The 22,627-nt window shown below is 30.6% G+C and overlaps 4 protein-coding genes across 4 annotated transcripts; 2 read left to right on the top strand and 2 right to left on the bottom strand.

Annotated features, from left to right (window-relative positions):
• The first annotated feature begins 7,455 nt into the window (after positions 1 to 7,455).
• Positions 7,456 to 8,249, top strand: LOC120125863 (inactive protein RESTRICTED TEV MOVEMENT 2-like). Its single transcript, XM_039144194.1, has 2 exons — positions 7,456 to 7,578; positions 7,806 to 8,249. Exons 1-2 carry the CDS (start codon positions 7,494 to 7,496, stop codon positions 8,243 to 8,245), a joined length of 525 nt encoding a protein of 174 aa, XP_039000125.1. The 5' UTR covers positions 7,456 to 7,493; the 3' UTR covers positions 8,246 to 8,249.
• Positions 8,250 to 9,230: 981 nt separating this feature from the next.
• LOC120125862 lies at positions 9,231 to 9,893 on the bottom strand. Its single transcript, XM_039144193.1, has 2 exons — positions 9,738 to 9,893; positions 9,231 to 9,574 (listed from the first exon to the last, which is right to left on the bottom strand). The coding sequence occupies exons 1-2, from the start codon at positions 9,856 to 9,858 to the stop codon at positions 9,231 to 9,233; spliced, it is 465 nt and encodes a 154-aa protein (XP_039000124.1). The 5' UTR covers positions 9,859 to 9,893.
• A 4,804-nt stretch (positions 9,894 to 14,697) lies between these two features.
• LOC120125861 (blue copper protein 1a-like) lies at positions 14,698 to 16,298 on the bottom strand. Its single transcript, XM_039144192.1, has 2 exons — positions 16,133 to 16,298; positions 14,698 to 15,050 (listed from the first exon to the last, which is right to left on the bottom strand). The coding sequence occupies exons 1-2, from the start codon at positions 16,296 to 16,298 to the stop codon at positions 14,734 to 14,736; spliced, it is 483 nt and encodes a 160-aa protein (XP_039000123.1). The 3' UTR covers positions 14,698 to 14,733.
• Positions 16,299 to 18,476: 2,178 nt separating this feature from the next.
• Positions 18,477 to 20,834, top strand: LOC120125866 (very-long-chain enoyl-CoA reductase-like). Its single transcript, XM_039144195.1, has 2 exons — positions 18,477 to 18,815; positions 20,357 to 20,834. The coding sequence occupies exons 1-2, from the start codon at positions 18,495 to 18,497 to the stop codon at positions 20,828 to 20,830; spliced, it is 795 nt and encodes a 264-aa protein (XP_039000126.1). The 5' UTR covers positions 18,477 to 18,494; the 3' UTR covers positions 20,831 to 20,834.
• Positions 20,835 to 22,627: the final 1,793 nt, after the last annotated feature.

Below are 22,627 nucleotides of genomic sequence, written 5' to 3'. Positions count from 1 at the left end.
ATCTTCCCTCTTTTTCCTGTAAATTGCCATTGTTGCTTTGCCTTTCGATTGTTGCTCTGTTGCAGTCATTCCCCGCTGAATCCATTGAATCTAACAGTTTTAGCCGTCACCATATTTGGGGATTCAGTTGTCTTTAATCCGACGGTCTCTTCTGCTGCTACGGTGGGAGCTTAAGGTTAAGCGAATCTCAAAGACTCCATTCTTTAGTTGACAGACCATTTCTATTTTGAATTATCACTTTGCTTCCTCTGGTAAAACCTGCAGTGCCCTATCTCTTTTTTTTTTGGCTTATAGTTTCAAATCTGTGCTTGGATTTTGTCTTTGAAATCAGGGAGCAGCGGCTAAGGTTTTCTAGTAACAGTCCATCAAGTTCATATGCACATAAAGAGGTTGGTTTTCTTCCATATGGGTTGTTTGCTTAATAGTTCAATCTCCTTGGAAAAGGTTTAAGCTTCATTCCACTGCTGAAGTAGTTTAAAGATGAAAGTACGAGACACAATCATGTTTTTCGTAACCCCCTCTCTTAATCATTTCATCTCAGCTTTTCTCATAATCTTTCACCCTTCACCCTTCCCCATGGGTATTTCTTCCCGTATTGTTTCCTTGACTTTTCCGATTGGTCCATGTACGGAGGGTAAAAACTATGAATATTAGCTTGTTATGACCACAAATTGGTTGCCTTAGAAATGCCTAAAAACCTTACTTGTTTAGCATTAGACAAACTTACCTAATCAATGAATGATCATAGCTTTTTTTAATAAGGCCGCCAAAGAACATAATACTAGCATTTTGGCATGTCTTTAGGTGGAGAGATTTTGAGATCAACACAGTAAAAGTGACTAATTACAATGACCCCACTAATGTTCAAGTCCTAGGTTAAAGACCCTTTTTATGGGGCATTCTCTTTTAATGAGACAATGAGGGTCACTGCGCATCATTCACCTGCACAAATCACAATCCTTTATGCATCTTTATCTTTCCAATTATATTCATGCATGAATTAATTTCTTAAGCTTCAGTTCATTCATGGTAAAAACAACAATACACACATATATACATAAACGACAAGTGATGTGAGGCACAATACAAAAATGATTTCTGCACATGGTGTTTGCTGATGCACTTTGAGACTTCCAAAAACCCTCCAACTTTTTGAAATCTTCACAATGAATCGCACACATATCTGGAAAGTGGCAAATCAGAACCCTGAGAGCGAGACTACAAATTTATAATGTTGCTGAAACCCTTCAAGCCACACTACTTTCTTTCTCATATGCAAATGAAGCTCTTACATCGTTTCCGCAAGTTCCTTATACGGATTTTGTTTTCTTCCCTCCTTTCCGGTGGATCTTCTGGCAAGTCATCGAGTGTGACTTCCAAGCAAAACAACAGCGACAGGTTTGATCCACCCAAGATTTCATGCAGCTCTTTTTACTCTTCCCACTCCCATTATACCGAGGCCATGTCTGACTGCATTGAGTTCTTCAACAAGTCATTACAAGAAGGGATTTTGGAGGGTCAAAAATATGATGTTTGGGTTTAATATTTCATCATCATCATATATATAGATATATGATATGCCGTTGTTAATCAAGTGTGTTATTGCTTTTTGTTTGAGTCGAAAATATGATGTTTGGGTCATATATATAGATATCTGATATGCCGTTGTTAATCATGTGTGCTACTGCTTTGAAAGAGGTTGGCTAAACATGATATATACGGCAAGAAAGCTAAATGATTTTTTCCAGAAAGCCTTTGCAAATGATTTACCAGTTCCACAGATATTTCTTAATTTTCAAATGTATATTTAATTTACAAATACATATTCCTTGTTCTTGTTCTTCTTGTCATTATCTCTTTCTCTGTACCTTAAACCTTCTTTGTTTAGCTTATGCTCAAATGTCTAAGTATAATGAATCAGGAAACTAATTATGGTTGGGATGTGTATCAATTTCGTTTATGCTTTTATCTCTTTCGCAGAATTTGATTTGGAAAAGGAGAAAAGTTTGGTTGATGAACAAGGACTCAAGATAGCTAAAAATCAAGAAAACAACCAGAAAAACAGACGGAAGGTTGCTGAGAGTAAAAGAGGTATTTTTTTCTCATATGTGTATGACATGTGTGTACAGTAATCATAAACACTAAGTGCATTTTTCTTTACAAGTATGTAGGGTAGTCTCATGATGCTATGTTTTGTAATATAAAATACCGGATGAGTTTACTGTTGACATTCTATTTTCTAGGTATATATACTCAAAACTAGACATGAGTGCCAGAACCTCAAGTGTTTAATCTTTTTTTTCCCTTTATTGAATAAATCCCTATCAAAGGAAAAAGTACTAATATTTTCCCATAGTTGACTGACAGTTAGACTAGTTGAAAAGTATGCGCTCTTATATTTACTAAAAAAACAGCCGACCAATAACCCTTCCAGATGAGGCCGACATGCAATAAAAAATAAAACTTTATTTACTAAAAAAAATCAGTTATACATTTATTAATCATAACTTCTAACTCTTTACATGAATATTGAAAAATGCAACATAAATTTGTCTTGTAGTATTATGAAGTTATAACAAATAGGTAAAATAACTTTTTTATTCCTTTATGTATATAGATAAAATAACATTTGAAATTGATGTTCTAGAAATACGAAATGGATAAGAGTTGGATGGATTTATCAAGGGTAAGCGACGAATATTGAAATGGACTTGACTTAGTCGACATCGAAATTTGGCATGATCTTCATCCGCAGTTACATCCTAATGGAAAATATTTCTTACCACCTTCTATTTTTGCGATGTCAAAGAAAGAAAAAGAAGTGTTTTGCACAGTGTTGAAGGATATAAAGGTCCCAGATGGGTATGCATCAAATATATCTCGATGTGTTAGTGTTAAAGATCGAAGACTTTATTCTTTAAAGTCAGATGATTATCACATATTGATGCAAGATTTACTGCCAGTAGCTTTACGCGGTTGTATGTCGAGTAAGGTGACGTTTTGTATCATTGAACTTTCTAATATAATGAAAGCTATGTGTGAGAAAGTTCTGATGGTTGAAGAACTTGAGAAACTATAAGATTGAGCCGCCTTGACTTTATGCAACTTGGAGAAGATATTTTCAGCTTCATTCTTCACAATTATGGTGCACCTGCTAATTCATCTTCCTCACGAAGCAAAAGTTGGTGGACTAGTTTTTTTATCGATTGATGTATCCTATAGAGAGGTGTTAAATGACTTATGTGTATTAAATGACTTATGTGTATTAAATGACTAGGGATAATGCCCCCAGAGACTTGATAGACATCGGGGATGAAAGTAGAGATGACACTGAAACAAGATCAGAAGCTTTACCTTTTGTAGCACAAAACTTAGATGAAACTATCACTAATACTACACAATTTCAATGGGTTCGAGAAGAGATGAATTAAGATATTTATGAGAATTAATATGACATAACAATGTAGTAAGATTTTATATCTTAATTTAGTAATTTATAATATTATAACATATAACATGTTGTCCTTCAATATATTCATTAATAGTAATATTTTCACTAAAATTGTTATTTGTTTATTACAGATATCACGCCTAGGAGAAAATTAAGTGATTTGCAGATTGTTCGAGCTTCTCAAGAGGAGGAAGAAACAAATGATGAGGAATTGACTGGTGTTGGCTCTTCGGAAGTTCCGATTACTGTTGAAGTAGCTATAGAAATTGAAGGTAATGTTCGACACTTTCTTTAATTGCTGGTTCATTTTGAAAACTTACATTGAATTATTTCTTATATAGTTGAAAAATGGTTAAACACACAAGACTAGAGGACGAACAACATTGAAGGAATTATACCAACTTCCTCTTGGGAACCGTGTGAAAGTTTCAAGAAACAGTGTCGGTCAACCTATTGGCCCAGAAGCACGTCTTCTATCCGGTTACTTAGGCATGGTTGCACACTATGCTAATATTTTACCGATAAATTATGAGTAATAGAGTGAAATGTCAAATAGTAACAAAAATCAAGCTTTGGATTTTGTTAAGGTAATAATGTCATTTTAATATATAATCCAATAACAATTCAATAGTAATTTATATTTACTTTGAACACTTATGTTATTTGTAGGAGAAATTTTCTCTAGAGGTCTCAGACGATTATTTGAAAAAAGCGTTAGGGAAGAGATGAAGAGACCACAAGAGTTCTTTAAAAAGGAAATACTTTAAGAATGATCTCAGCCTTGAAGAGAAGCTGCAAACTGTCCCACCTGGAATGGTCAGGTATTAATGGGAAGATGCAGTCAGGTTTTGGAGTTCAAAGAAATGAAATGTATGATGTATTTTTCAAAAATAATCTAATGTCATTATAATATTGACTTTATTAGTACAAATTTAAAATTGTAGGACCGAGAGCATGTTGGTCTTGCTAGAAAACAACAACAAAGGTTTACTCACACAGCTGGATCGAAGAGCTTTGCTTGTATAGCTAATGGTGAGGTATTATTGATTATTCACATAGTGATTTACATTTGGTAGCACATAGTAACGAAAATTATTTATATTATTAATTAATTAATTTTTTGCAAGACTTAATTTTTATTCTACATTTTAGGAAAATACGTCTGGTTTTAAAGTTGGACGAACAAAGCTCTTTAACATGACACATGCAAAAAGAATGACACTCCTATGACTGATGAAACTGTAGAAATTATGGTACATTTATTGAACACGATATTTGAATTATGTTATATTTATATCTATTGTATTACATTCTTATTTAAAATAATTATTGAATTGATTATTAGGAGAAATTGAGGGATAAAAGGGTGAAGTATAAAGCTACGACTTCAAGTCATGATATTGTTAATGAAGATGACATCGAAAATCAAGTTATTAATGAAGTTTAGGGTCCTGAAAGATATGGCCTAGTTCGCTGTCAAGGATCATTCGTTACTTTAACAAAATATTTTGGATCCAGTTCATCTCAGTACATATCATCACAAAGTCAGTCTTCCCAATTAGAAGTTAGCCGTTTAAAACAACAGTTAGCTGAAATGGATCAAAAAGTTGCTCAAATGAAAGTTGAAAATGAAGTGAGGGAAGCAGAGAGAAGTAGCTTATCAGAAAAATGTGAAGACTTTGAGAATCGACTTCAAGTTATGATGCAGATGATACAAAATAATCAACCCCAGAGTCCACCATCTTAGGTGTTATTTTAGATATATGCTTTGTTTATTCTAGTTAACAAAGGTTGAACTACATTATATTTTACATTAATGTAAACTTTGATTTATTATTATGGAGTTCAAGTTGGTTGTTATGGATTTCAAGTTTGAATAATGCTACAGGTTAAAAATTTAAATTTGGATAACAAAAGAGCAGAAAACAACATCTGGAAAATCAGTGTTAATTAGCGGCGGTAAAGACATACTCAATACCGACGTTTTAGAAATAAACGCCACTAAAGTTTTAGATCTTTTGCGGTGTTTATACAGAAAATGCTACTATAGCCATAGTCAATAAAGACGTTTTACATTCACAAACACCGTTATATGTCATTACCTTTACCGATATTTTTGGGAACAAACACCATTATATGTTAGAACATTTTGTGGCATTTTTTACAAATGCCACAAAAGAAAAGATATATAGCGGTGTTTATGGAAAAACCACCGCTAAAGATTATATTTTGTGGCGTCTGTGAATGAAAAATGCCGCTACCTTTTGCGGTGTTGGTTTTAACGGCGCTTTTGGCGGTTTTTTTTGTTTCACCACAAGAATTTTTAGCGGCACATAAAAACGCCGCTAAATGACTGAAAATGCCGTTATATGACTGAAAAATACCGCTAAAAAACTGTTTTGCTGTAGTGATAGTGTGCATCAATACAAATTTTGCATAAGATATTACGGATTTATTGACTTACTATTCCTTTTGAAACTTTCGTATTTGTATCGACATGCTTTAGAATTGGGTAGACTCATTGTTTTAATTTTATTGAGGTGCTTAGATTTCTGGAATAGTTGCAGAGATAAGAAGATGCTGATATTATTTGAGCTTTGTTTTTTTTTTTTCAAAGGCGGAAGATAATGGAGACTAATGGGGTTATGGCTTTCCCTAAAATTTTAAATATTATAGTTTAGACTTAAAAAATTTCAAATATTTAATTTGGCCCCCACAATTTTTAGAAACTCATTAATTTTTAAATTCTTAGAATATTCTTAATTAAAACCACCCATGATTTTTAAAAATTCTCATAAAGCCTCTCAAAACTTTTAAAAATTTTAGATATACCACAAAAATTTAAAAATAACTATAAATTGAACCCTTCAAAATTTTTGAAAATTTTAATTTAAACCTCTAAATTTTTTAAAATTTAAGTTAACCCCCTAAACTCTATCACCAAATTCAGCCACTGACTTTTTGGATGATGGACATGTGTTGTAGAGTTATTTCTTATACAACACATATGTGATTGAGCTTGACTCTTTGAGTCCACAAAACAAGAGTTAAAAGGATATTTATTTATCATATATACGTGAAATTGATTATGTTCTAAGTTGAACAAACATTTCTAATAAATCATTGATGATGATGAATGTTTAATTTGTGTCGCATGAATTAAGTAAGCATAATAAGTTATCGCATAAAAAGAATAACACGAGTGAATGCATGATGCAAGTGTAATATGAATTTAATGTAAGATGACATTCCATCTGCATTTTGGTAAGTTAATATGATGCATGTAGTATGCAAAATAGTAGGTATGAATGTATGTGGAATGCTTCCTTTTAACCTTTGTTATTGTGATTATTTTTTTGTAGTTTAGGGCATTCACTGAGCTTATTTAAGCTCACTCACATTATTTATTATCTTCTGCAGAGAAATAAAAGCTTGAGGACTGGGCCAGGAGATGGTTTATTGAATGCAATTTTACATATGTAATAAAATTTGAGGCAATGTGAGTACCTATTGAAGGATAATCTCATATTCTCAAAATTTTTTGTTTAATAATAATTTAGGCCATTATAAGTTTAAATATTAGATAATTTAGGTATTTTTTCTTCTGAATTTTGACTTTAAATATCTAATAAGTAATAATATTTTTTTTAAAAAAAAGTTCAATATTTCAACTCCTACCAATATTTTATCTTGGCTCCATGACTGGAGACAAGACCCACCCCAACTTTTATAGTTTAATTCTAGTTCCGCCTTGATGAATGAATGAAAAAAGTCCAATCATGCTTGACTTCGTCCCTAATCCTACTTTTATATATATATATATATGAAGAGAACGTGTGAAGCATAAAAAGGGATGAAGTAAGGGAGGGCAACGTATACGCATAGTTTTAAGAAAGGAGAATCCGTGTTAAGTAGGAAACTAGAATTTGAAAAAAAGAATGATTCTTTTTAATTTCCATATATAATACTACTTCTAATCATTTTACTCATAAACAAATAGTACCATTTCTTTCCATTGTTCCTTAATATATAGTCCCAGAAAATGTCCCGTTCTTACATAGATTTTCAGCCTGATTGCCAATACAAAGAAGGAGAAGCTCAAGACATTATTGAGTTTCAACTCAAAGGTGGTAATATATATATATATATATATGGTCTTTTGTTCTTTAATATTGGAATTGCAAATGATGTTTATATGAACTAATTGGTTAAACTTGGAATTTATATTTTACTTTAGTCATAAAGTTGAAAACAGTTTTATAATTTTCTAAGCAAAAAACAAGATGAGAATGCTTTGTTTGTTATGCAGTGTGACGTCGATCCAGTTAAATTATTTTCAATTCTATTTTACCAGATTTCAGAAAAGACCAGCTGAAAGTTCACTTCGGCAATAACGGAGTCCTAACCATTTCCGGCGAACGCCCCCTCGAAGGAAGTAAATGGATCCGATTCTGCAAGGAATTCGCCACTCCTAAAGACTGCAAACCAACTGAAATCCGAGCAAGGTTCAGTACCAGTCTTTATATAACAATACCGAAGGAAATCACTCCTTTGCAAGTGGCAACAACGGTGGTTCAAGGCAAAGGGAAACTAGAACAAGAGAGAAGCATTCGCCAAAGCGGAGATGTTGCCGGCGAGAGTGTTACAGGTATATCGAAAATGGCTCGCCACGAATGGTCTATTTCAAGGCTCAAGATAGATGGGAAAACAGCAATGAAGATTGGGGCAAGTTTGATAGTGGCTGCAATGCCGTTCATTGTGTTATTTCATGTGTTCAAGTTTAAGATCCCATGATTATGAATGTATCCATGTACGTTAAATGAATATGTACATTAACAATTATTCATAAATAATAATAATAAACCTATGAATTAAAACAATATTTATACCATTTTTCTTTAAAAAGATAACAATATTAATTACATAATAATCAAACAATAAAAGAGCTTTAAATTAACATAAACAAATATGTTCATTAGTATAAATGAATTGGATATATCTTATTTGTATTCGATTCATTTAATAAAACATCAAATCTTATTTATTTTCATTTATGGATAAAGTACAAAAATGATCCCTTAACTATATGGTAATGCTTTGTTCAGTCCCTTGATTATTAAAAATTACAAAATGGTCCTTCGACTATGAGGTGTTGATTCCCCCGACTATTAAAAGTTATAAAATGGTCATCCGACTATTCATATGTTCCAAACTCATTCTTTTAAATTAAAAATTTGATGGTCGTGTAAGTTAGACGTTAACCTACTGATTGAGATATGATAAAATTTGATCGCAGGACTGTTTGAATTGTATAGTCGTTTGAGATTATCAGATTAGATTTTATTATATCCTAGTCAACGGATTAATGTCCAACTCAAACAAATTTTTAACAGAAAAAGATGAGTTTGAAACATATGAATAGTCGAGTGACCATTTTGTAACTTTCAATAGTCGCGGGACTGAACAAATCAACACTCTATAGTCAAAGGACCATTTTGTAGCTTTTAATAGTTAAGGGACTCAACAAAGCATTGTCATATAGTCAGAGGACCATTTGTGTACTTTACCCTTCATTTATTTAGGTAAAAATAGATATCAATGAACAAAAACGAATTGTTGGTGGAATGATTTGTTAATTTAGGGACCTATAGAATGTTTTTGATACTTTAATAAATTATAAAAAGTAAAACGAAACGAATAGGAAATTAGGGTTTCATTACTTCAAATGTAATTTTTAATTAATTTTTTATTTTATTTGAACAATTTCATGGAATTGGAATCAATTTCCGAAATAGGTACATTGAGAATATTTATACATATAAAACCCAAGAATGATGAGAAGAGCAAGAGCCATGGAAGACTTGAGAAATTTGGGTAAATTTAGAACTCCAATTGTGTTACCCCTCCCATTGGTGAAGAGGCTAAAGGTTGAGCTTTTACATGGAAGCCTTAGATGAAGTTTCCCATCTTCAAACTTTGCTTCAATTCCTTTGATATCATACTTTGAAACATCAATCTTCTTGTTGAATCGCTTTATTTTGTTATTCCCCATCGGATGTTCTCCACTTATATATAGACATCCGTCCCATCTCATCTCGTTCTTCAGCTCTTCCTCCTTGAAACCTGGGGGAAAAAATCAGAGAAGGTCTCATGATTTTATGTTAGAAGAAATTTTTAAATTTTAGAGGGAGACAAAAACATATTATTAATAAAAAAATATAAAAAATATATGATAATTTGAAAGTTTTAGGGGCTACTGTCTCAACCGTCTCCCTTCAGTCCATACCTTGTAATTGGATTTCGACAATGTGTATTTCTTGGATAATGGAAGCTCCGACTTCCTTTCTCCACTGGCAATAGGGTTCGAAATCATCGTAACATGGCTCGGTGTTTTCTTCGTTCTTCATTGGATTGAAGAGACGAATGAAAATGGTGAATTATTAGAGAGATTTTGAGTGCATGAACGTTGTGTTTATTGCTTCGCTTTATATAATCAGGCCTTCGTAATGGGGAATGAGCAAAAGGTTCTTTCGTTTTATTTAAAAGCAAAGCAAAGTAGCCATTTTTTGTCTTCAAAAGTATATGTTCTTTTCCATTCCCAAAACTATTCTATTCCTTGTTTCGTTGTTTTGATATCAATGGTTCAATGAGCCCAATTACACCCATGGCATAGTTGAAAAATTAATCTGGCGATAGCTTGTCAGTAAGACTTAAATGCACTATTCCCCCTTAAACTATACCCTTTTTATCAAGTTGTCTCTTAAAGTATTTTTGGCAACGTTTTGCCCCCTAAAGTTTAAACCGTTACCTCATTTGCCTCAAACCGTTAACTCTGTCAAAAAACATGTGGGTAAATTCCATATTTAGTCACTCAATTATTTATGCGATTCTGTTTGAGTTACCCAACCTTTTTTCATTCAAAATCATCACTAAATTTAAGTTTTTGTTACATTTTGGTCACCCAATTTGATTCAATTTATTTTTAAAATTTTTAATGTATAAGAATTCATTTATATTATATTTTTTTACTTGACACATAAATTTAAAACAAGTAATATATAAGATAAATAATAAACAACATATTAAATTATATGTAATTAAAATTCTATTAAGTGAAATAATAATAATTTAATTAAAATATCATCAACGAGAATTGCACAACGCATGAAGAAACACTGATCACCCTAATCTCATGCACCCAAATTATTTTCTTGCCGATCTCACATAATCATCAACAACACTATAAAAAAATTACGAGTATAAAATATAAAAATCAAATTTTTTAAAGTTATGAGATTTGATTTTGAAATTAAAAATATATTAATTATATTTTAAAATTTTAAAATTGACATATTTTTCTAGTGTTTTCCTCTTATTTCTTTCTCATCATTTTTTTATCAGATTTCCTCGACCTTCACCGTCGCTTGCACTATCTACATCACCATCAATCAACGTCTTTAAGGTTTTTTAAAAAAAATTCTTTGGAGGTATTTTTATTTTTACTGGTTTAGTTGTTTCTTTTTTTTCCAAATATTTTCTCTTTTATTTTAATTATTTTAAAACCTAGACCTTCCTAAGGGAAAGCATTTGCAAAAGCCCCGATTCCAACTTTTTTTGGTGGATTTCTTTGGAATTTGGATGCAATTTTAATAACTATTTTAATGCTTAAATTTTGTTTTGGTTTCAATTTTGTTGTTGTTGTCAATTTATGATCTATTATTTACGTTATATATTATTTGTGTTACATACAATTTAATATATTATTTATTATTATTGTATAATATTACTTATTATTGAAAAATAAATTTATGTGTTGAGTAAAAAAATATAATATAGATGAATTCTCATACACTAAAATTTTTAAAAATAAATTGAATCAAATTGGGTGACTAAAATGTAACAAAAACTTAAGTTTAGTGATGATTTTGAAGAAAAAAAGTTGGGTAGCTCAAATAGAAAATAAGTTTAGTGATGATTTTGAGTGACTAAATATGAAATTTACCCGCGTGTTTTTTGATGGAGTTAACGGTTTGAGGCAAATGAGGTAACGATTTAAACTTTAGGGGGGCAAAACGTTCCGAAAAATTAAGGGGCAACTAGGTAAAGACGATATAGTTTATGGGGCAATGGTGCATTTAAGCCTGTCAGTAATGTCAAGCTCGTTCCAATAGATTTGGAGGTCTTGTGCTACATTTTAAAATGAAATTCCTAAAATATTTTATAATAAAAAGAAATTGTAAAATATCAAAAATTACCATTAAGATTGTTAATAAAATAAAAGTTCTAAACATATGAAACTAAGGTGGTGTTTGTTTTTGCAGAGGTAAAAGGTCTGCAGTCTGCGGACCACATATGCAGGCATCTGCAGCAGAAGAGGTGAACCGAAAGTCTGCAGTCTGCAAGAAGAAGACTGTTTGTTTTTTAACGTCTGCAGACTTCTAAAATAAACTGAAATATAAATAAACTGATTTTTTAAACTTAAAAGAGTTTTACAATACTGAAATTTAAATAATTTTAGTTTTATAATAATGAAATTTAAATAAACCATACAACTACAATAATAAATTTTTTAAAATAAATCAATCCATATTTTAAAATAAAATTTTCCATATTTTAAAATAAATCAATACATATTTTAAAATAAATCAATCCATATTTTAAAATAAATCAATCCATATTTTAAAATAAATTTTTTCATATTTTAAAATAAATCAATCCATATTTTTAAATAAATTTTTTCATATTTTAAAATAAATCAATCCATATTTTTAAATAAATCAATCCATATTTTTAAATAAATCAATCCATATTTTAATATATTTTTCCATATTTTAAAATAAATCAATCCATATTTTTAAATAAATTTTAAAATAGATTTAAATAATTTTAATTTCTTTGAAGAGGTTTGAAGACCTTTGAAGACATAAAACCATGTTTGTACCAAGAAGACCTCGCGCAGACGTTAGAAGAACTTCTGTCTTCTAAAAAACAAACGGTCTGCGAAGCCCAATGTCTGCGCGTGGTCTGCGCGACGCAAACATAAGAGCTTTGCATACCTTACACAGTAAAAACAAACACCACCTAAGACAATATCACAAAACAACTCTATATTCGTGACATTTTATTTAAAAAGTATCATCATTCGAACGCTCTTAGAAGCAAAATCAATATATTTTTTAAAGTGTGAGGCTTCAGATTTTAGGGTCTTTTGATGTATCACATGTTACACTTACCGATAGACAGGACTGAGTAATGCCATCACCAAACAGTGAACCCAAATCATCTCCTCTTTTGGCTTCTTTTGCTTCCAATTTATGAAAGTTTTTAATAGATGCGGCATGGTGATTTTCTTGTAGTTAACCAAGTCTTGACATTAATTTAACCCATTGTTTATATTCATATAAAATTGAAATCTGTTGATATTGTGAATACTTGGCTTCATGTGTAAAAGATTGTTTACCAGTTGTTTATATTTATATTTACGAAGGATTTGAGTCATGATTTTAGGTGGGTATATGGAAACATACAGAGTGAAGTGCAGGTTTGCGTTGTGGTGGAGTGAACTGTGGTGGCGAATAACACCATGGTCGTCGAAGCCGAAATGAGAGAGGATCGGTGTGAGGTTGGTGAACAGCAAATGGGTGATGAAGAATTGAGATAAATGAATGAAGAAGATGCAAATGAGTGGTAGAAAATGTCATGTCATCACAGAGTAAGAAGAAAACGGTAGAATGACAAAAAGTTTAATGATTTAATTGAAAAATTAAAAGTATAGTGACTGAAATAGAAGTGAGTAAAGTTCAGTTATTAAATTTTAATTTACCCTTTTAATTACACATAATAAATTGACATCCTTATTAACTTTTTAAATCTTTAAAAGAGTCTCGATAAATCTTTTTTTCTTTTAAATAAGTTCACTTCTTTGATTTAAATTTTCATTCATAATCAAGGGATTAAATTTTAAAATTTAATTTGTATATATAAATTTCTAGAAACTAAGACAACATATTCTTTAAAAATGTATCAATTTGAGCACCGTGTGGATATTTTAAACTTTCTTATGCGTAATCTATTCTCGAATTCAACTTGTACTTTGATCTAAAATGCATACCTTCTAAGTTAATTTTTTTTAAAATATTTTATAATGATAATTTCTCGAATTCAACTTGTACTTTGATCTAAAATGCATGCCTTCTAAGTTATCTTTTTAAATAGATTTTTTTTTAAATATTTTATAATGATAATTTTATAAGTGTTTTATCATATCTAATAAAATGTTTTTTATACGGTAAAGACATTAAAATATTTTTTGGGTAAACTACACGTTTAGTACCTAAATTATTAATTTTGATTCATTTTAGTACCTAAACTTTTAATTTTTTTTTTCAAAACCATACCTAACGTTTAATTTTTGTTTCATTTTAGTACTTCGGTGGTAAAGGAATAGGTCCCGGTTCGAGCACCAAGAATACCAGGGGTATGAGCGCTCAATATCAAATGATTGAGAGTTATCTTTGAACATATATTGTCTTGTACTTACCCCATATTAATAAAAAAATGAATTTAGTACCTAAACTATCAATTTGATACGTTTTAGTACCTATACTATCAGTTTGATCCGTTTTAGTACCTAAACTTTCATTTTTTTCAAAACTTAACGTTAAGTTTTTAATGAAGTACTAAAATGAAATAAAAACTAAACGATGATTTTGAAAAAAAACTGAAAGTTTAAGTACTAAATCGGATTAAAACTGATAGTTTAAGTACTAAATGTATAATTTACCCTAATTGTTTTAGCGTAATAAAGAGACATATAGTGGAATTTAATTCTCACTCAAGTATAAAGGTTGATCGAACCAAAAAACTATTCTTATACAATAGAACATGTGGATAAGAAATTGTTATTATTTTTTAGGTCTTCGGTTCAAACATTATGTATGCAGAGCATTCAATATCAAATGATTGAGTCTTTGAATATATATTATTTTATATTTACCCGTACTAATAAAAAATATATCTCAAATAAATTACGCATCTAATCACTAATATTTTCGTAATTTATATCATTTAACTGTAATGTGACAAGTCCACCACAATGAGAAATTGTTAACACAGATTAAATAATAGAAAATCATTTGGTTTTTGTGTAAAAAATAAATGAAAAAACACTTTATTAATTCAAACGTTCTAACAGTAAATAAAATCTCCAATCCAACTGTTTTATTCTTTAAAATGCTAATAAGCATTCAAATTATTTTCCCCCCACGAATGAAAAAGCTTCACTAGACCATGATCACAGCAGCAATGGCGAAAATCATCCCTAACAAGACATGGAAACCGGTGGCTTTGGCAAATAATGTTGAAGCTGCGCTGGGAGCCGGAGCTGGGGCACCGTCGAGCACCGTGATCTTAAGCTTCATCCCACCATCGCAATGGCCACTGACGCCGCAAATGTACCATTTGGTGCCGGCGGTTGCCAACTTAATCGTGTCGTTTCCGGTGAACGAGCCTAAGCTATTGTTTGATGGAACAGTGCAGCTTTTGAATTGATCTCCGGTCGCTTTGTAAACATTGTGAGATCCAGCCTTGTACTTGAAAACTGCAACAACAAAAGTAAATAAATTAAGTCTTCTGTCCACAACTAAATTTATAACCTAAAAAATATGATTTAGTACTACAATGGAATTTCAGATTTAAGCTACCATTACATCATAAACCATTATATGCACATAGAAGGTGACGAATTCAAAAATATTTTTATACAATGTTAAAAATACAAAAAATTTGTATGGGGTGGACACAAATAAAATTTTAGAGTAAATACCGTTAATAAAATAAGTAATTAATCGAAGAAAACTTGAATTTCAAAGTGGTGTGCCCGCCTTAAGTATATTGTGAATCCGCAACTGCATTTACATATATTTTAAGTTTTTTTTTATATTTATAGACACTATTTTATATTCACTCCAAACTATTAAAAGATAAATTATTCATATTTAGATCGAATATATATAGGCTTAAAGACTCATTTGCCTCCACTAAAATATATTTTTTTTATCATTTTGTCCTCTAAATTGTTTTTTTTTGTAACGTTTTGTCCCATAAACTATAAATGTTATCTCTGTTGTCCCATTTTTTTAACACTATAAAAAAAGACCAATAAGAGTGTGACACATGATAATTTTGATCGGTTAACTTTAATAAAAGGGTAAATGTCATGTTAAGCCTTTCATATTTATTTTTAGTTCAGTTTAGTCCCTAAAAATATTATTTTTTATAATTAATTTAAATTATATATATAAATTAATTTTAGGGTAAATGACATGTAGTGACCGGTTTTTGAAATAATATTGGACTAAATTATAAAAAAAATAAACTTTTTAGGGATTAATCTGAACAAAAATAAAATATGAAAGACTTAAGATATAATTTATCATTTTCATTAAAACCAATCGATCAAATCACCATGTGGCTCATTCTTATTGGACGGATTTTTCTAACGGTGTTAAAAAATGAAATAATAAAAGTAATTTTTGATAGTTTAAGGACTAAAACATTTAAAAAATAATTTAGAGGTAAAATGGTAAAAAGGATATATTTTAGAGACAAATAAACCTTTCAAGTCAGAGAGATATATGATCTATACAAGAAAAATAAAATGTTAGGGGTGGTAAAGTGTACCAAGAGTGTCTCCAACAAAGAACTGCTTGTCCTTAGCCCAATCTTCGTACTTAACTCCTAGTTTCCAACCATCATCGCCGCCGACTGCATATTCCGTTGCCGATGAGATCGCCGGAGCCATCAAAGCAACGATTGCAAAAATAACTAATGAACGATGAACGGCCATTTGATTCAAGCTTTTGTTGCTCTAATGTTTTGGTTTTCTGGGTATGGAAGGCTTATTAAATGCCATAGGTGGAAGTAAGTATTTATAGTGTTGAAGCTAATTGCTAGCTTCAAAAGAGTACAAGATTAAAGGTAAAAACTATGCGTATATATATATTTTTTATATAAACTAAACGTTGTATTCAAGGATGTATTGCCGACTTAACATGAGACAATTAACTTATTTGTAGGATTAAACTTCATTGGTTTATCTATGGAGTTTGGGGATGATTACAATGTGTTACTAGAATCAGTAATAATTGTTGATGTGTCAAAAAAAAAATTTCCTGACAGAAGCATTTAGTTTTATTAAAAATAAAAAATATACAAAATATAATGAAAGTTTATGATTGTAATCATAAATTAAACGTATAATTAAGATATTTTTTATAATCATTAATATAAGGTAATTGGTCACTTAAGATCACATAATGATCATACAAGGAAAATATTAAAAACCCTAATCAAATAAACTCGAATAAAAGATAAATACGAATAGATCTGACTGCATCAATAAATAAAACACAAAAAGGAATCAAGTTATTGAAAGATCACTGACAAACCGCAAATCATAGTCGAGGAATGTAAAAAAACTATCCACTAATAAAATCATAGTTGATATAAAAAATTTTAAATTTTTATCTTCTTGATATAAAATTTTACTTTTATTCTTGACTAAGGGGTTGTTTGTTTGCCTCTTAATGGAACCATTCAGTACTGAATGCTGAACCGTTCAACATTCAACGCGTTTGTTTCGTACCTCTGAATGATTCAGTGTTGACTGATTCAGCAAAACAGTGCTGAATGATTCAGCACAAAAGTACATTTTGAATCATTCAGAGCCAATTATCAAACAACATGTCACATTCAAAGTCAAACCATTCAGAGCCTCTGAATCATTCAATATTTGAATCATTCAGCGCTTAATCATTCTGAAACAAACAAACAACCCCTAACTAGTTTAGGAATGCTCCTGTTGATTTAAAATCATAGTTGGAAAAATGATTCTCAACCTAACCTCAAATTTCTAGCTTTTACCGTGAAAAATCACTTTGGAAATTATATTTTTATCCTCAATTATTTAATTTTAAGGGTAAAGTATATATATGGTCCCTCGATTATAGAGCATTATTTTGTTGAGTCTTCTGATTATTAAAAGTTACAAAATGATCCTTTGATTATAGGTGTTGCTTTGTTGTGTCCCTAGATTATTAAAAGTTACAAAATGGCCACCTAACTATTCATATGTTCTAAACTCATCCTTTTTGGTTAAAAATTTGACAGTAGTCTGAACTGGATGTTAACCTGCTAACTCAAATATGCTAAAATCCGATCCTAGAATCTCAAACGATTATCATAACTCAGTCAGTATGTCAACGTCTAGTACAGACGAACGTAAATTTTTTTATCAAAAAATGACGAGTTTGGAACATATTAATAGTCGGGTGATAATTTTGTAATTTTTAATAGTAGAGGGACTCAACAAAGAAACGTCATATAGTCGGAGGACCATTTTATAACTTTTAATAGTAAAGGGACTCAATAAAGCATTTCCCTATAATCGAAGGACCATTTGTATCTTTACCCTTAATTTTAATTGGGTTTTAATTTAATACACGTATATATATAATTATTTATTAATTATTTTTTTTATTAATGTTGAAATTGATTGTCAAATATAAAACATTTAAAGAATTTTTTATGCACGAACCTTTGTTATTTCGGTGGTAAAGGAATTACTGTTGTTCCTTGAAGTCCCGGGTTTAAGTACCAAAAATGTCAAGGTTACAAGCGTTTAATGTTATAAATGATTGAGAATTATCTTTGAACATATATTACTTTGTATTTACTCCAGATTATATGTAATCGAGTTTTTGTGACTTTTCTGTGTACACTTATAATTCAAGTATCAATTTGTTCATAAATTATTTTAGTTACCAAATTGACAAAAGTACATAACTTTGAGGGTTAAGTCAGTATTTAATACCATTTACTTTTAGTCCTATAGTTCAGGCAGTTTAACCAAAACTCTTGCACCAGCCAACATACATTGCCATTCAAATGGCGAAATTGGCGGTTTCAATTCATCGAAAATGCATCATCTTCTCTTGAAAACATAAGATTTTTACTGCCAAACAAAATCTTTGGAAGAAAAACAATGGCGTTGTTGAAATTTATGTTTCTTCCATATCCGTTCGTCACTGCAACGTCTCTGGCATCTTTCACGTTAATGGCGAGTGCTGGGTTATCGGAATTTAGAGGGAAGAACGTTGAATATTCTAAGTTTTTTTGTTCAAAAGCTTCCGATGCAGAGAAATCGAACAAGTTAACGCTGCCGAGTAGAATCGCCATGGCCACGCTTTATACACCGGCTTTTCTCGCTGGGGTTTCTTCGTTTGCGATTTTCCCAGAAGAGAATCTCAGGTTTTTGTTGCTCAAATCCGCCATTTCCATCCATTTCTTCAAGAGAGTTTTCGAGGTAAACTCAGTCGCTTTCTCTCCTAAATCATAAACCAAGTTGGAATTGGAAGAACAACAAATATTAACTTAAATTATGCTCTCTTTTTTTCAAGTTAATTTTATACCATGTTTCTAAATTATGATTTCATTTTAAATCGATCATTTAACTTTTAAATATTTTAATGGGTTAATTGCATATATATCCCCAAACTATAACTTTCATTTTAAATTGATCTTTAAACTTTTGAATATTTCAATTTTATCCCCATATTATGAATATTATTCTAAATTAGTCCTTAAACTTTTGTACATTCTAATTTTATCCTTAAACTATTACCTTCTAAATTGGTTCCCGAACTTATGAATCTCCTAATTTCATTATCAAATTCATTCAAATATGTAATTAGTTTCAACCATAGTTTAACCTAAATTTTATTTTTTTCTAATATATAATAAATATAACTTGGCCTAGTGATTTTTATTAACAAGGGATGCAGTTAGTATATACGTACCGTTTGGGATAAAATTGAAATGTTCAAAAAGTTTGGACACCAATTTAGAATGAATGTCATAGTTTGGGGATGAAATTGAAATGCTTAAAACTTTGAAGACTAATTTAGAATGATAATCATAGTTTAGGGATGAAATTGAAATATTTAAAAGTTTAGGGACTAATTTAAAATAAGTCATACTTTGAGGACATGTGATACAATTAACTCTACTTTAATTTCATCAGCAAACTATGACTCTAGTACTAAATCAGTCCTTAAAAACTTTGAGCATTCCAATTTCATCCTCAAACTATGACCTTCATTTTAAATTGGTCCCAAACTTTTGATTCTTCCAATTTCATCCTAAGTTCATCAAAATATATAATTACTTTCAATATAGTTTAACCTAAGTTTTATTTTTTAAAACATATAATAATATAATTTGCCCTAACGATTTTATTAACAAGGGATGTGATTAGTATATACGTAAAGTTTGGGATGAAATTAAAATGTTCAAAACATTTGAGAATTAATTTAGAATGAAGGTCTTAGTTTGGGGATGAAATTGAAATGTTTAAAAGTTTAGGGACTAATTTAGAAGTCCTAATGTAAAAATAAGTGCTCAAACTATACCCAAAGTTAACTTTAAGTGCGTAAAGAATTTTTTGTTTAAAATATGTGTATAATTTTTTTGATGTTACTCTTTTAGATGCACGCCGTTCAATTTAGCTGATAAGTGACATGTTTCAAACTTATAAAAAAATTATTTGAATTTTTTGAAATTTTATATGCTGACACGTGTCACTTAACGGTCGAATTTAACAGTGTTAAGGGTCTAGAAATCTAAAAGTGTAACATTAGAAACGTTAGACACATATTTTAAACGAAAAATTCTTTAGACACCTAAAGTTAACTTTAGATATAGTTTGAAAACTTATTTTTACATTAAACCAATTTAGAATGATAGTCATAGTTTAAGGATAAAATTAGAATATTTAAAAGTTTAGAGACTAATTTAAATTGAGAATCATAATTTGAGGAACGTGATACAATTAACCCTTTTTTGCAGTCATGTTTTGTTCATAAATACAGTGGAGAAATGGGTGTGGAAACGATGATGACAATACTTTCAAGTTATTTCATTTCCAGTGCGCTCATGATCTTTAACCAACACTCAACAACGGGGCTTCAAGAGCCTGAAATCGATTTGAAAAGTCCTGGGATTCTCTTGTTTTTCATAGGGATCAGTGGCAATTTCTACCATCATTTCCTTCTTTCTAAACTGAGGAACGAAGGTGGCAACAAGGAATACAAGATCCCAAAGGGGGGTTTGTTCGGATTCGTGGTTTGCCCTCACTACTTGTTTGAGGTTTTAGGGTTCTGGGGATTTGCTTTCATTTCCCAGACTTTGTTTTCATTTGCATATGCGATGGGCACCACCTGTTACTTGCTGGGTAGAAGTTATGCCACTAGGAGATGGTACCTTTCAAAGTTTGAAGATTTTCCCCACAATGTTAAGTCTATGATTCCATTTTTGTTTTAAATTCTGGGTTTTCTTTTAGATATTATTGATATATGCATAGATATTGGGGGTAAAGTACACAAATAGTCTCTCGACTATAGGGTGATGTTTTGTTGAGTGGTTTGACTATTAAAAGTTATAAAATGACTCTTCGACTATAGGGTGTTGCTTGGTTGAGTCACCCGACTATTAAAAGTTACAAAATAGTCACCCGACTATTTAGTTTGTTCCAAACTCGTCCCTTTTCATTAAAAATTAACATCATTCTGAATTGAATGTTAACTTATTGACTGAGATATGATAGTTTTTTTAGATTATGGAATTAAATTTTATCATATCTCAGTCATCATATTAACATTCAACTCAGACTATTATGGGATCAAATTTTATCATATCTCTTGACCATTGAGGTCATCTAGTTCGCATAAGAATAAAATTATAAGATCAAAATAACGAGGCATTTTCTTAATGAAAAATTGCTTTCAATCTAATATTGAAGAAAGATCATCCATGAGTGCAAATATTAAAATCGAAATACATAGGGAAAGAACCTCACCTAAAGGTGTTGCTCTCGATTTAGGGAAGTTAGGTGAGAAATAGTTTGTGTTAAGAATTTATAAGCGGAAAAAAAACAAAGCGACAATAAATTAAAAAAATCATAAAAGAGATAAGATTTAACGTGAGTTAGTCTATCTTATCTCTACGGATGAAAATAATAATAATCCATTACAAACGTAGAGAACAAAATGATACAAATATATGATATCTCATGTATTTTAAAATTTAACATCTATATTAAAACTTAGAGTATCTCAAATCTCTCTCCCACTATAAAACCCAAAAATATCTCAAATCGCTCTCTCAATATCATAAAAATATTGAGAGATAATTTTTTTAAAAATTTTTAGACATCCAAGATGTTGAGTTAATCGATCGATGGAATTGGTCAAGAGGGGGTGAATTGGCAATAAAAATTTAGGTGGAAGCTTTTGCAAAAAATTGAAAATATTTGCACAACGATTTAGAGTGATTCGACTTTCTCAACCAATGACTACGTCCACTACCTTAACTGTCTACTACCTTAGCTATCAACACTAAGGATTTTCGACAAATTCACTAATTTGTCTTTCTTTTGAGGACAAAAAATAACCTTACAAATCCCTTAAGAATTATACCCCAAATTCTTGAGAACACTCTCTCCCAAAGAGAGCAATACAAATTTTGCAAACTTACAAGAAAATCCTCACAAGAAAATATGTTTGCACAATTCTAGAACAAAGAAAGAGCACTCAAGAATAATACAATTTTGCACAATAAGTGTTCTTGAAAGCAAAAATGAATATTGAATGAAATAAACTTGAAAATGCTCAAACTTGAGGTTTGATGTTTTCTTTTTTATTATCTCTTGATTCTTGTGTAGAAACTCGTTTTGTCTGGGATATAATAATTATTAATATTATTAATACTGTTAATTTTTATTTATTACAGGCTTTTCAAATCATCAGACTCGGGGACACGAATTACAAAGTATAAACTCGACTAATTGGAGCCCCGATCCGACTCAGCAACTTGACCCGGTTCAAGTCATTACAAAGCCCATGCCTCCACATGTTCAAGTCTCCCATACTCGCGCCAATCACGCCACCATTAAAAATTGTCATCATCAACAGTGGCCGAATAATGTGAAACAAAAGCCATCACCGAAATCTGCCAAATAACAAAATCAAAAAACCAAAGTCAATATCTTACCTAAACACATCATTATCTTACCAAATACAAGGAAATTAACATTGAAGGACAAGCAAAATTCGGTGGAAG

The sequence above is a fragment of the Hibiscus syriacus genome, unplaced genomic scaffold (assembly GCF_006381635.1).
Source record: "Hibiscus syriacus cultivar Baekdansim isolate YM2019G1 unplaced genomic scaffold, ASM638163v2 tig00110445_pilon, whole genome shotgun sequence".
Taxonomy (NCBI): Eukaryota; Viridiplantae; Streptophyta; class Magnoliopsida; order Malvales; family Malvaceae; genus Hibiscus; species Hibiscus syriacus.
Note: the sequence above shows the minus strand (reverse complement) of the source record. Positions and strands in the feature narration are given on the sequence as shown.

Coding starts and splice junctions, on each gene's coding strand:
- LOC120125862 (XM_039144193.1), bottom strand. CDS start 9,858: ATGAAGAACGAAGAAAACACCGAGCCATGTTACGATGATTTCGAACCC. Junction 9,575..9,737: donor TGTCGAAATCCAATTACAAG/GTATGGACTGAA, acceptor TTTTTCCCCCAG/GTTTCAAGGAGGAAGAGCTG.
- LOC120125863 (XM_039144194.1), top strand. CDS start 7,494: ATGTCCCGTTCTTACATAGATTTTCAGCCTGATTGCCAATACAAAGAA. Junction 7,579..7,805: donor TATTGAGTTTCAACTCAAAG/GTGGTAATATAT, acceptor CTATTTTACCAG/ATTTCAGAAAAGACCAGCTG.
- LOC120125866 (XM_039144195.1), top strand. CDS start 18,495: ATGGCGTTGTTGAAATTTATGTTTCTTCCATATCCGTTCGTCACTGCA. Junction 18,816..20,356: donor TCTTCAAGAGAGTTTTCGAG/GTAAACTCAGTC, acceptor CCTTTTTTGCAG/TCATGTTTTGTTCATAAATA.
- LOC120125861 (XM_039144192.1), bottom strand. CDS start 16,298: ATGGCCGTTCATCGTTCATTAGTTATTTTTGCAATCGTTGCTTTGATG. Junction 15,051..16,132: donor CTTTGTTGGAGACACTCTTG/GTACACTTTACC, acceptor TTGTTGTTGCAG/TTTTCAAGTACAAGGCTGGA.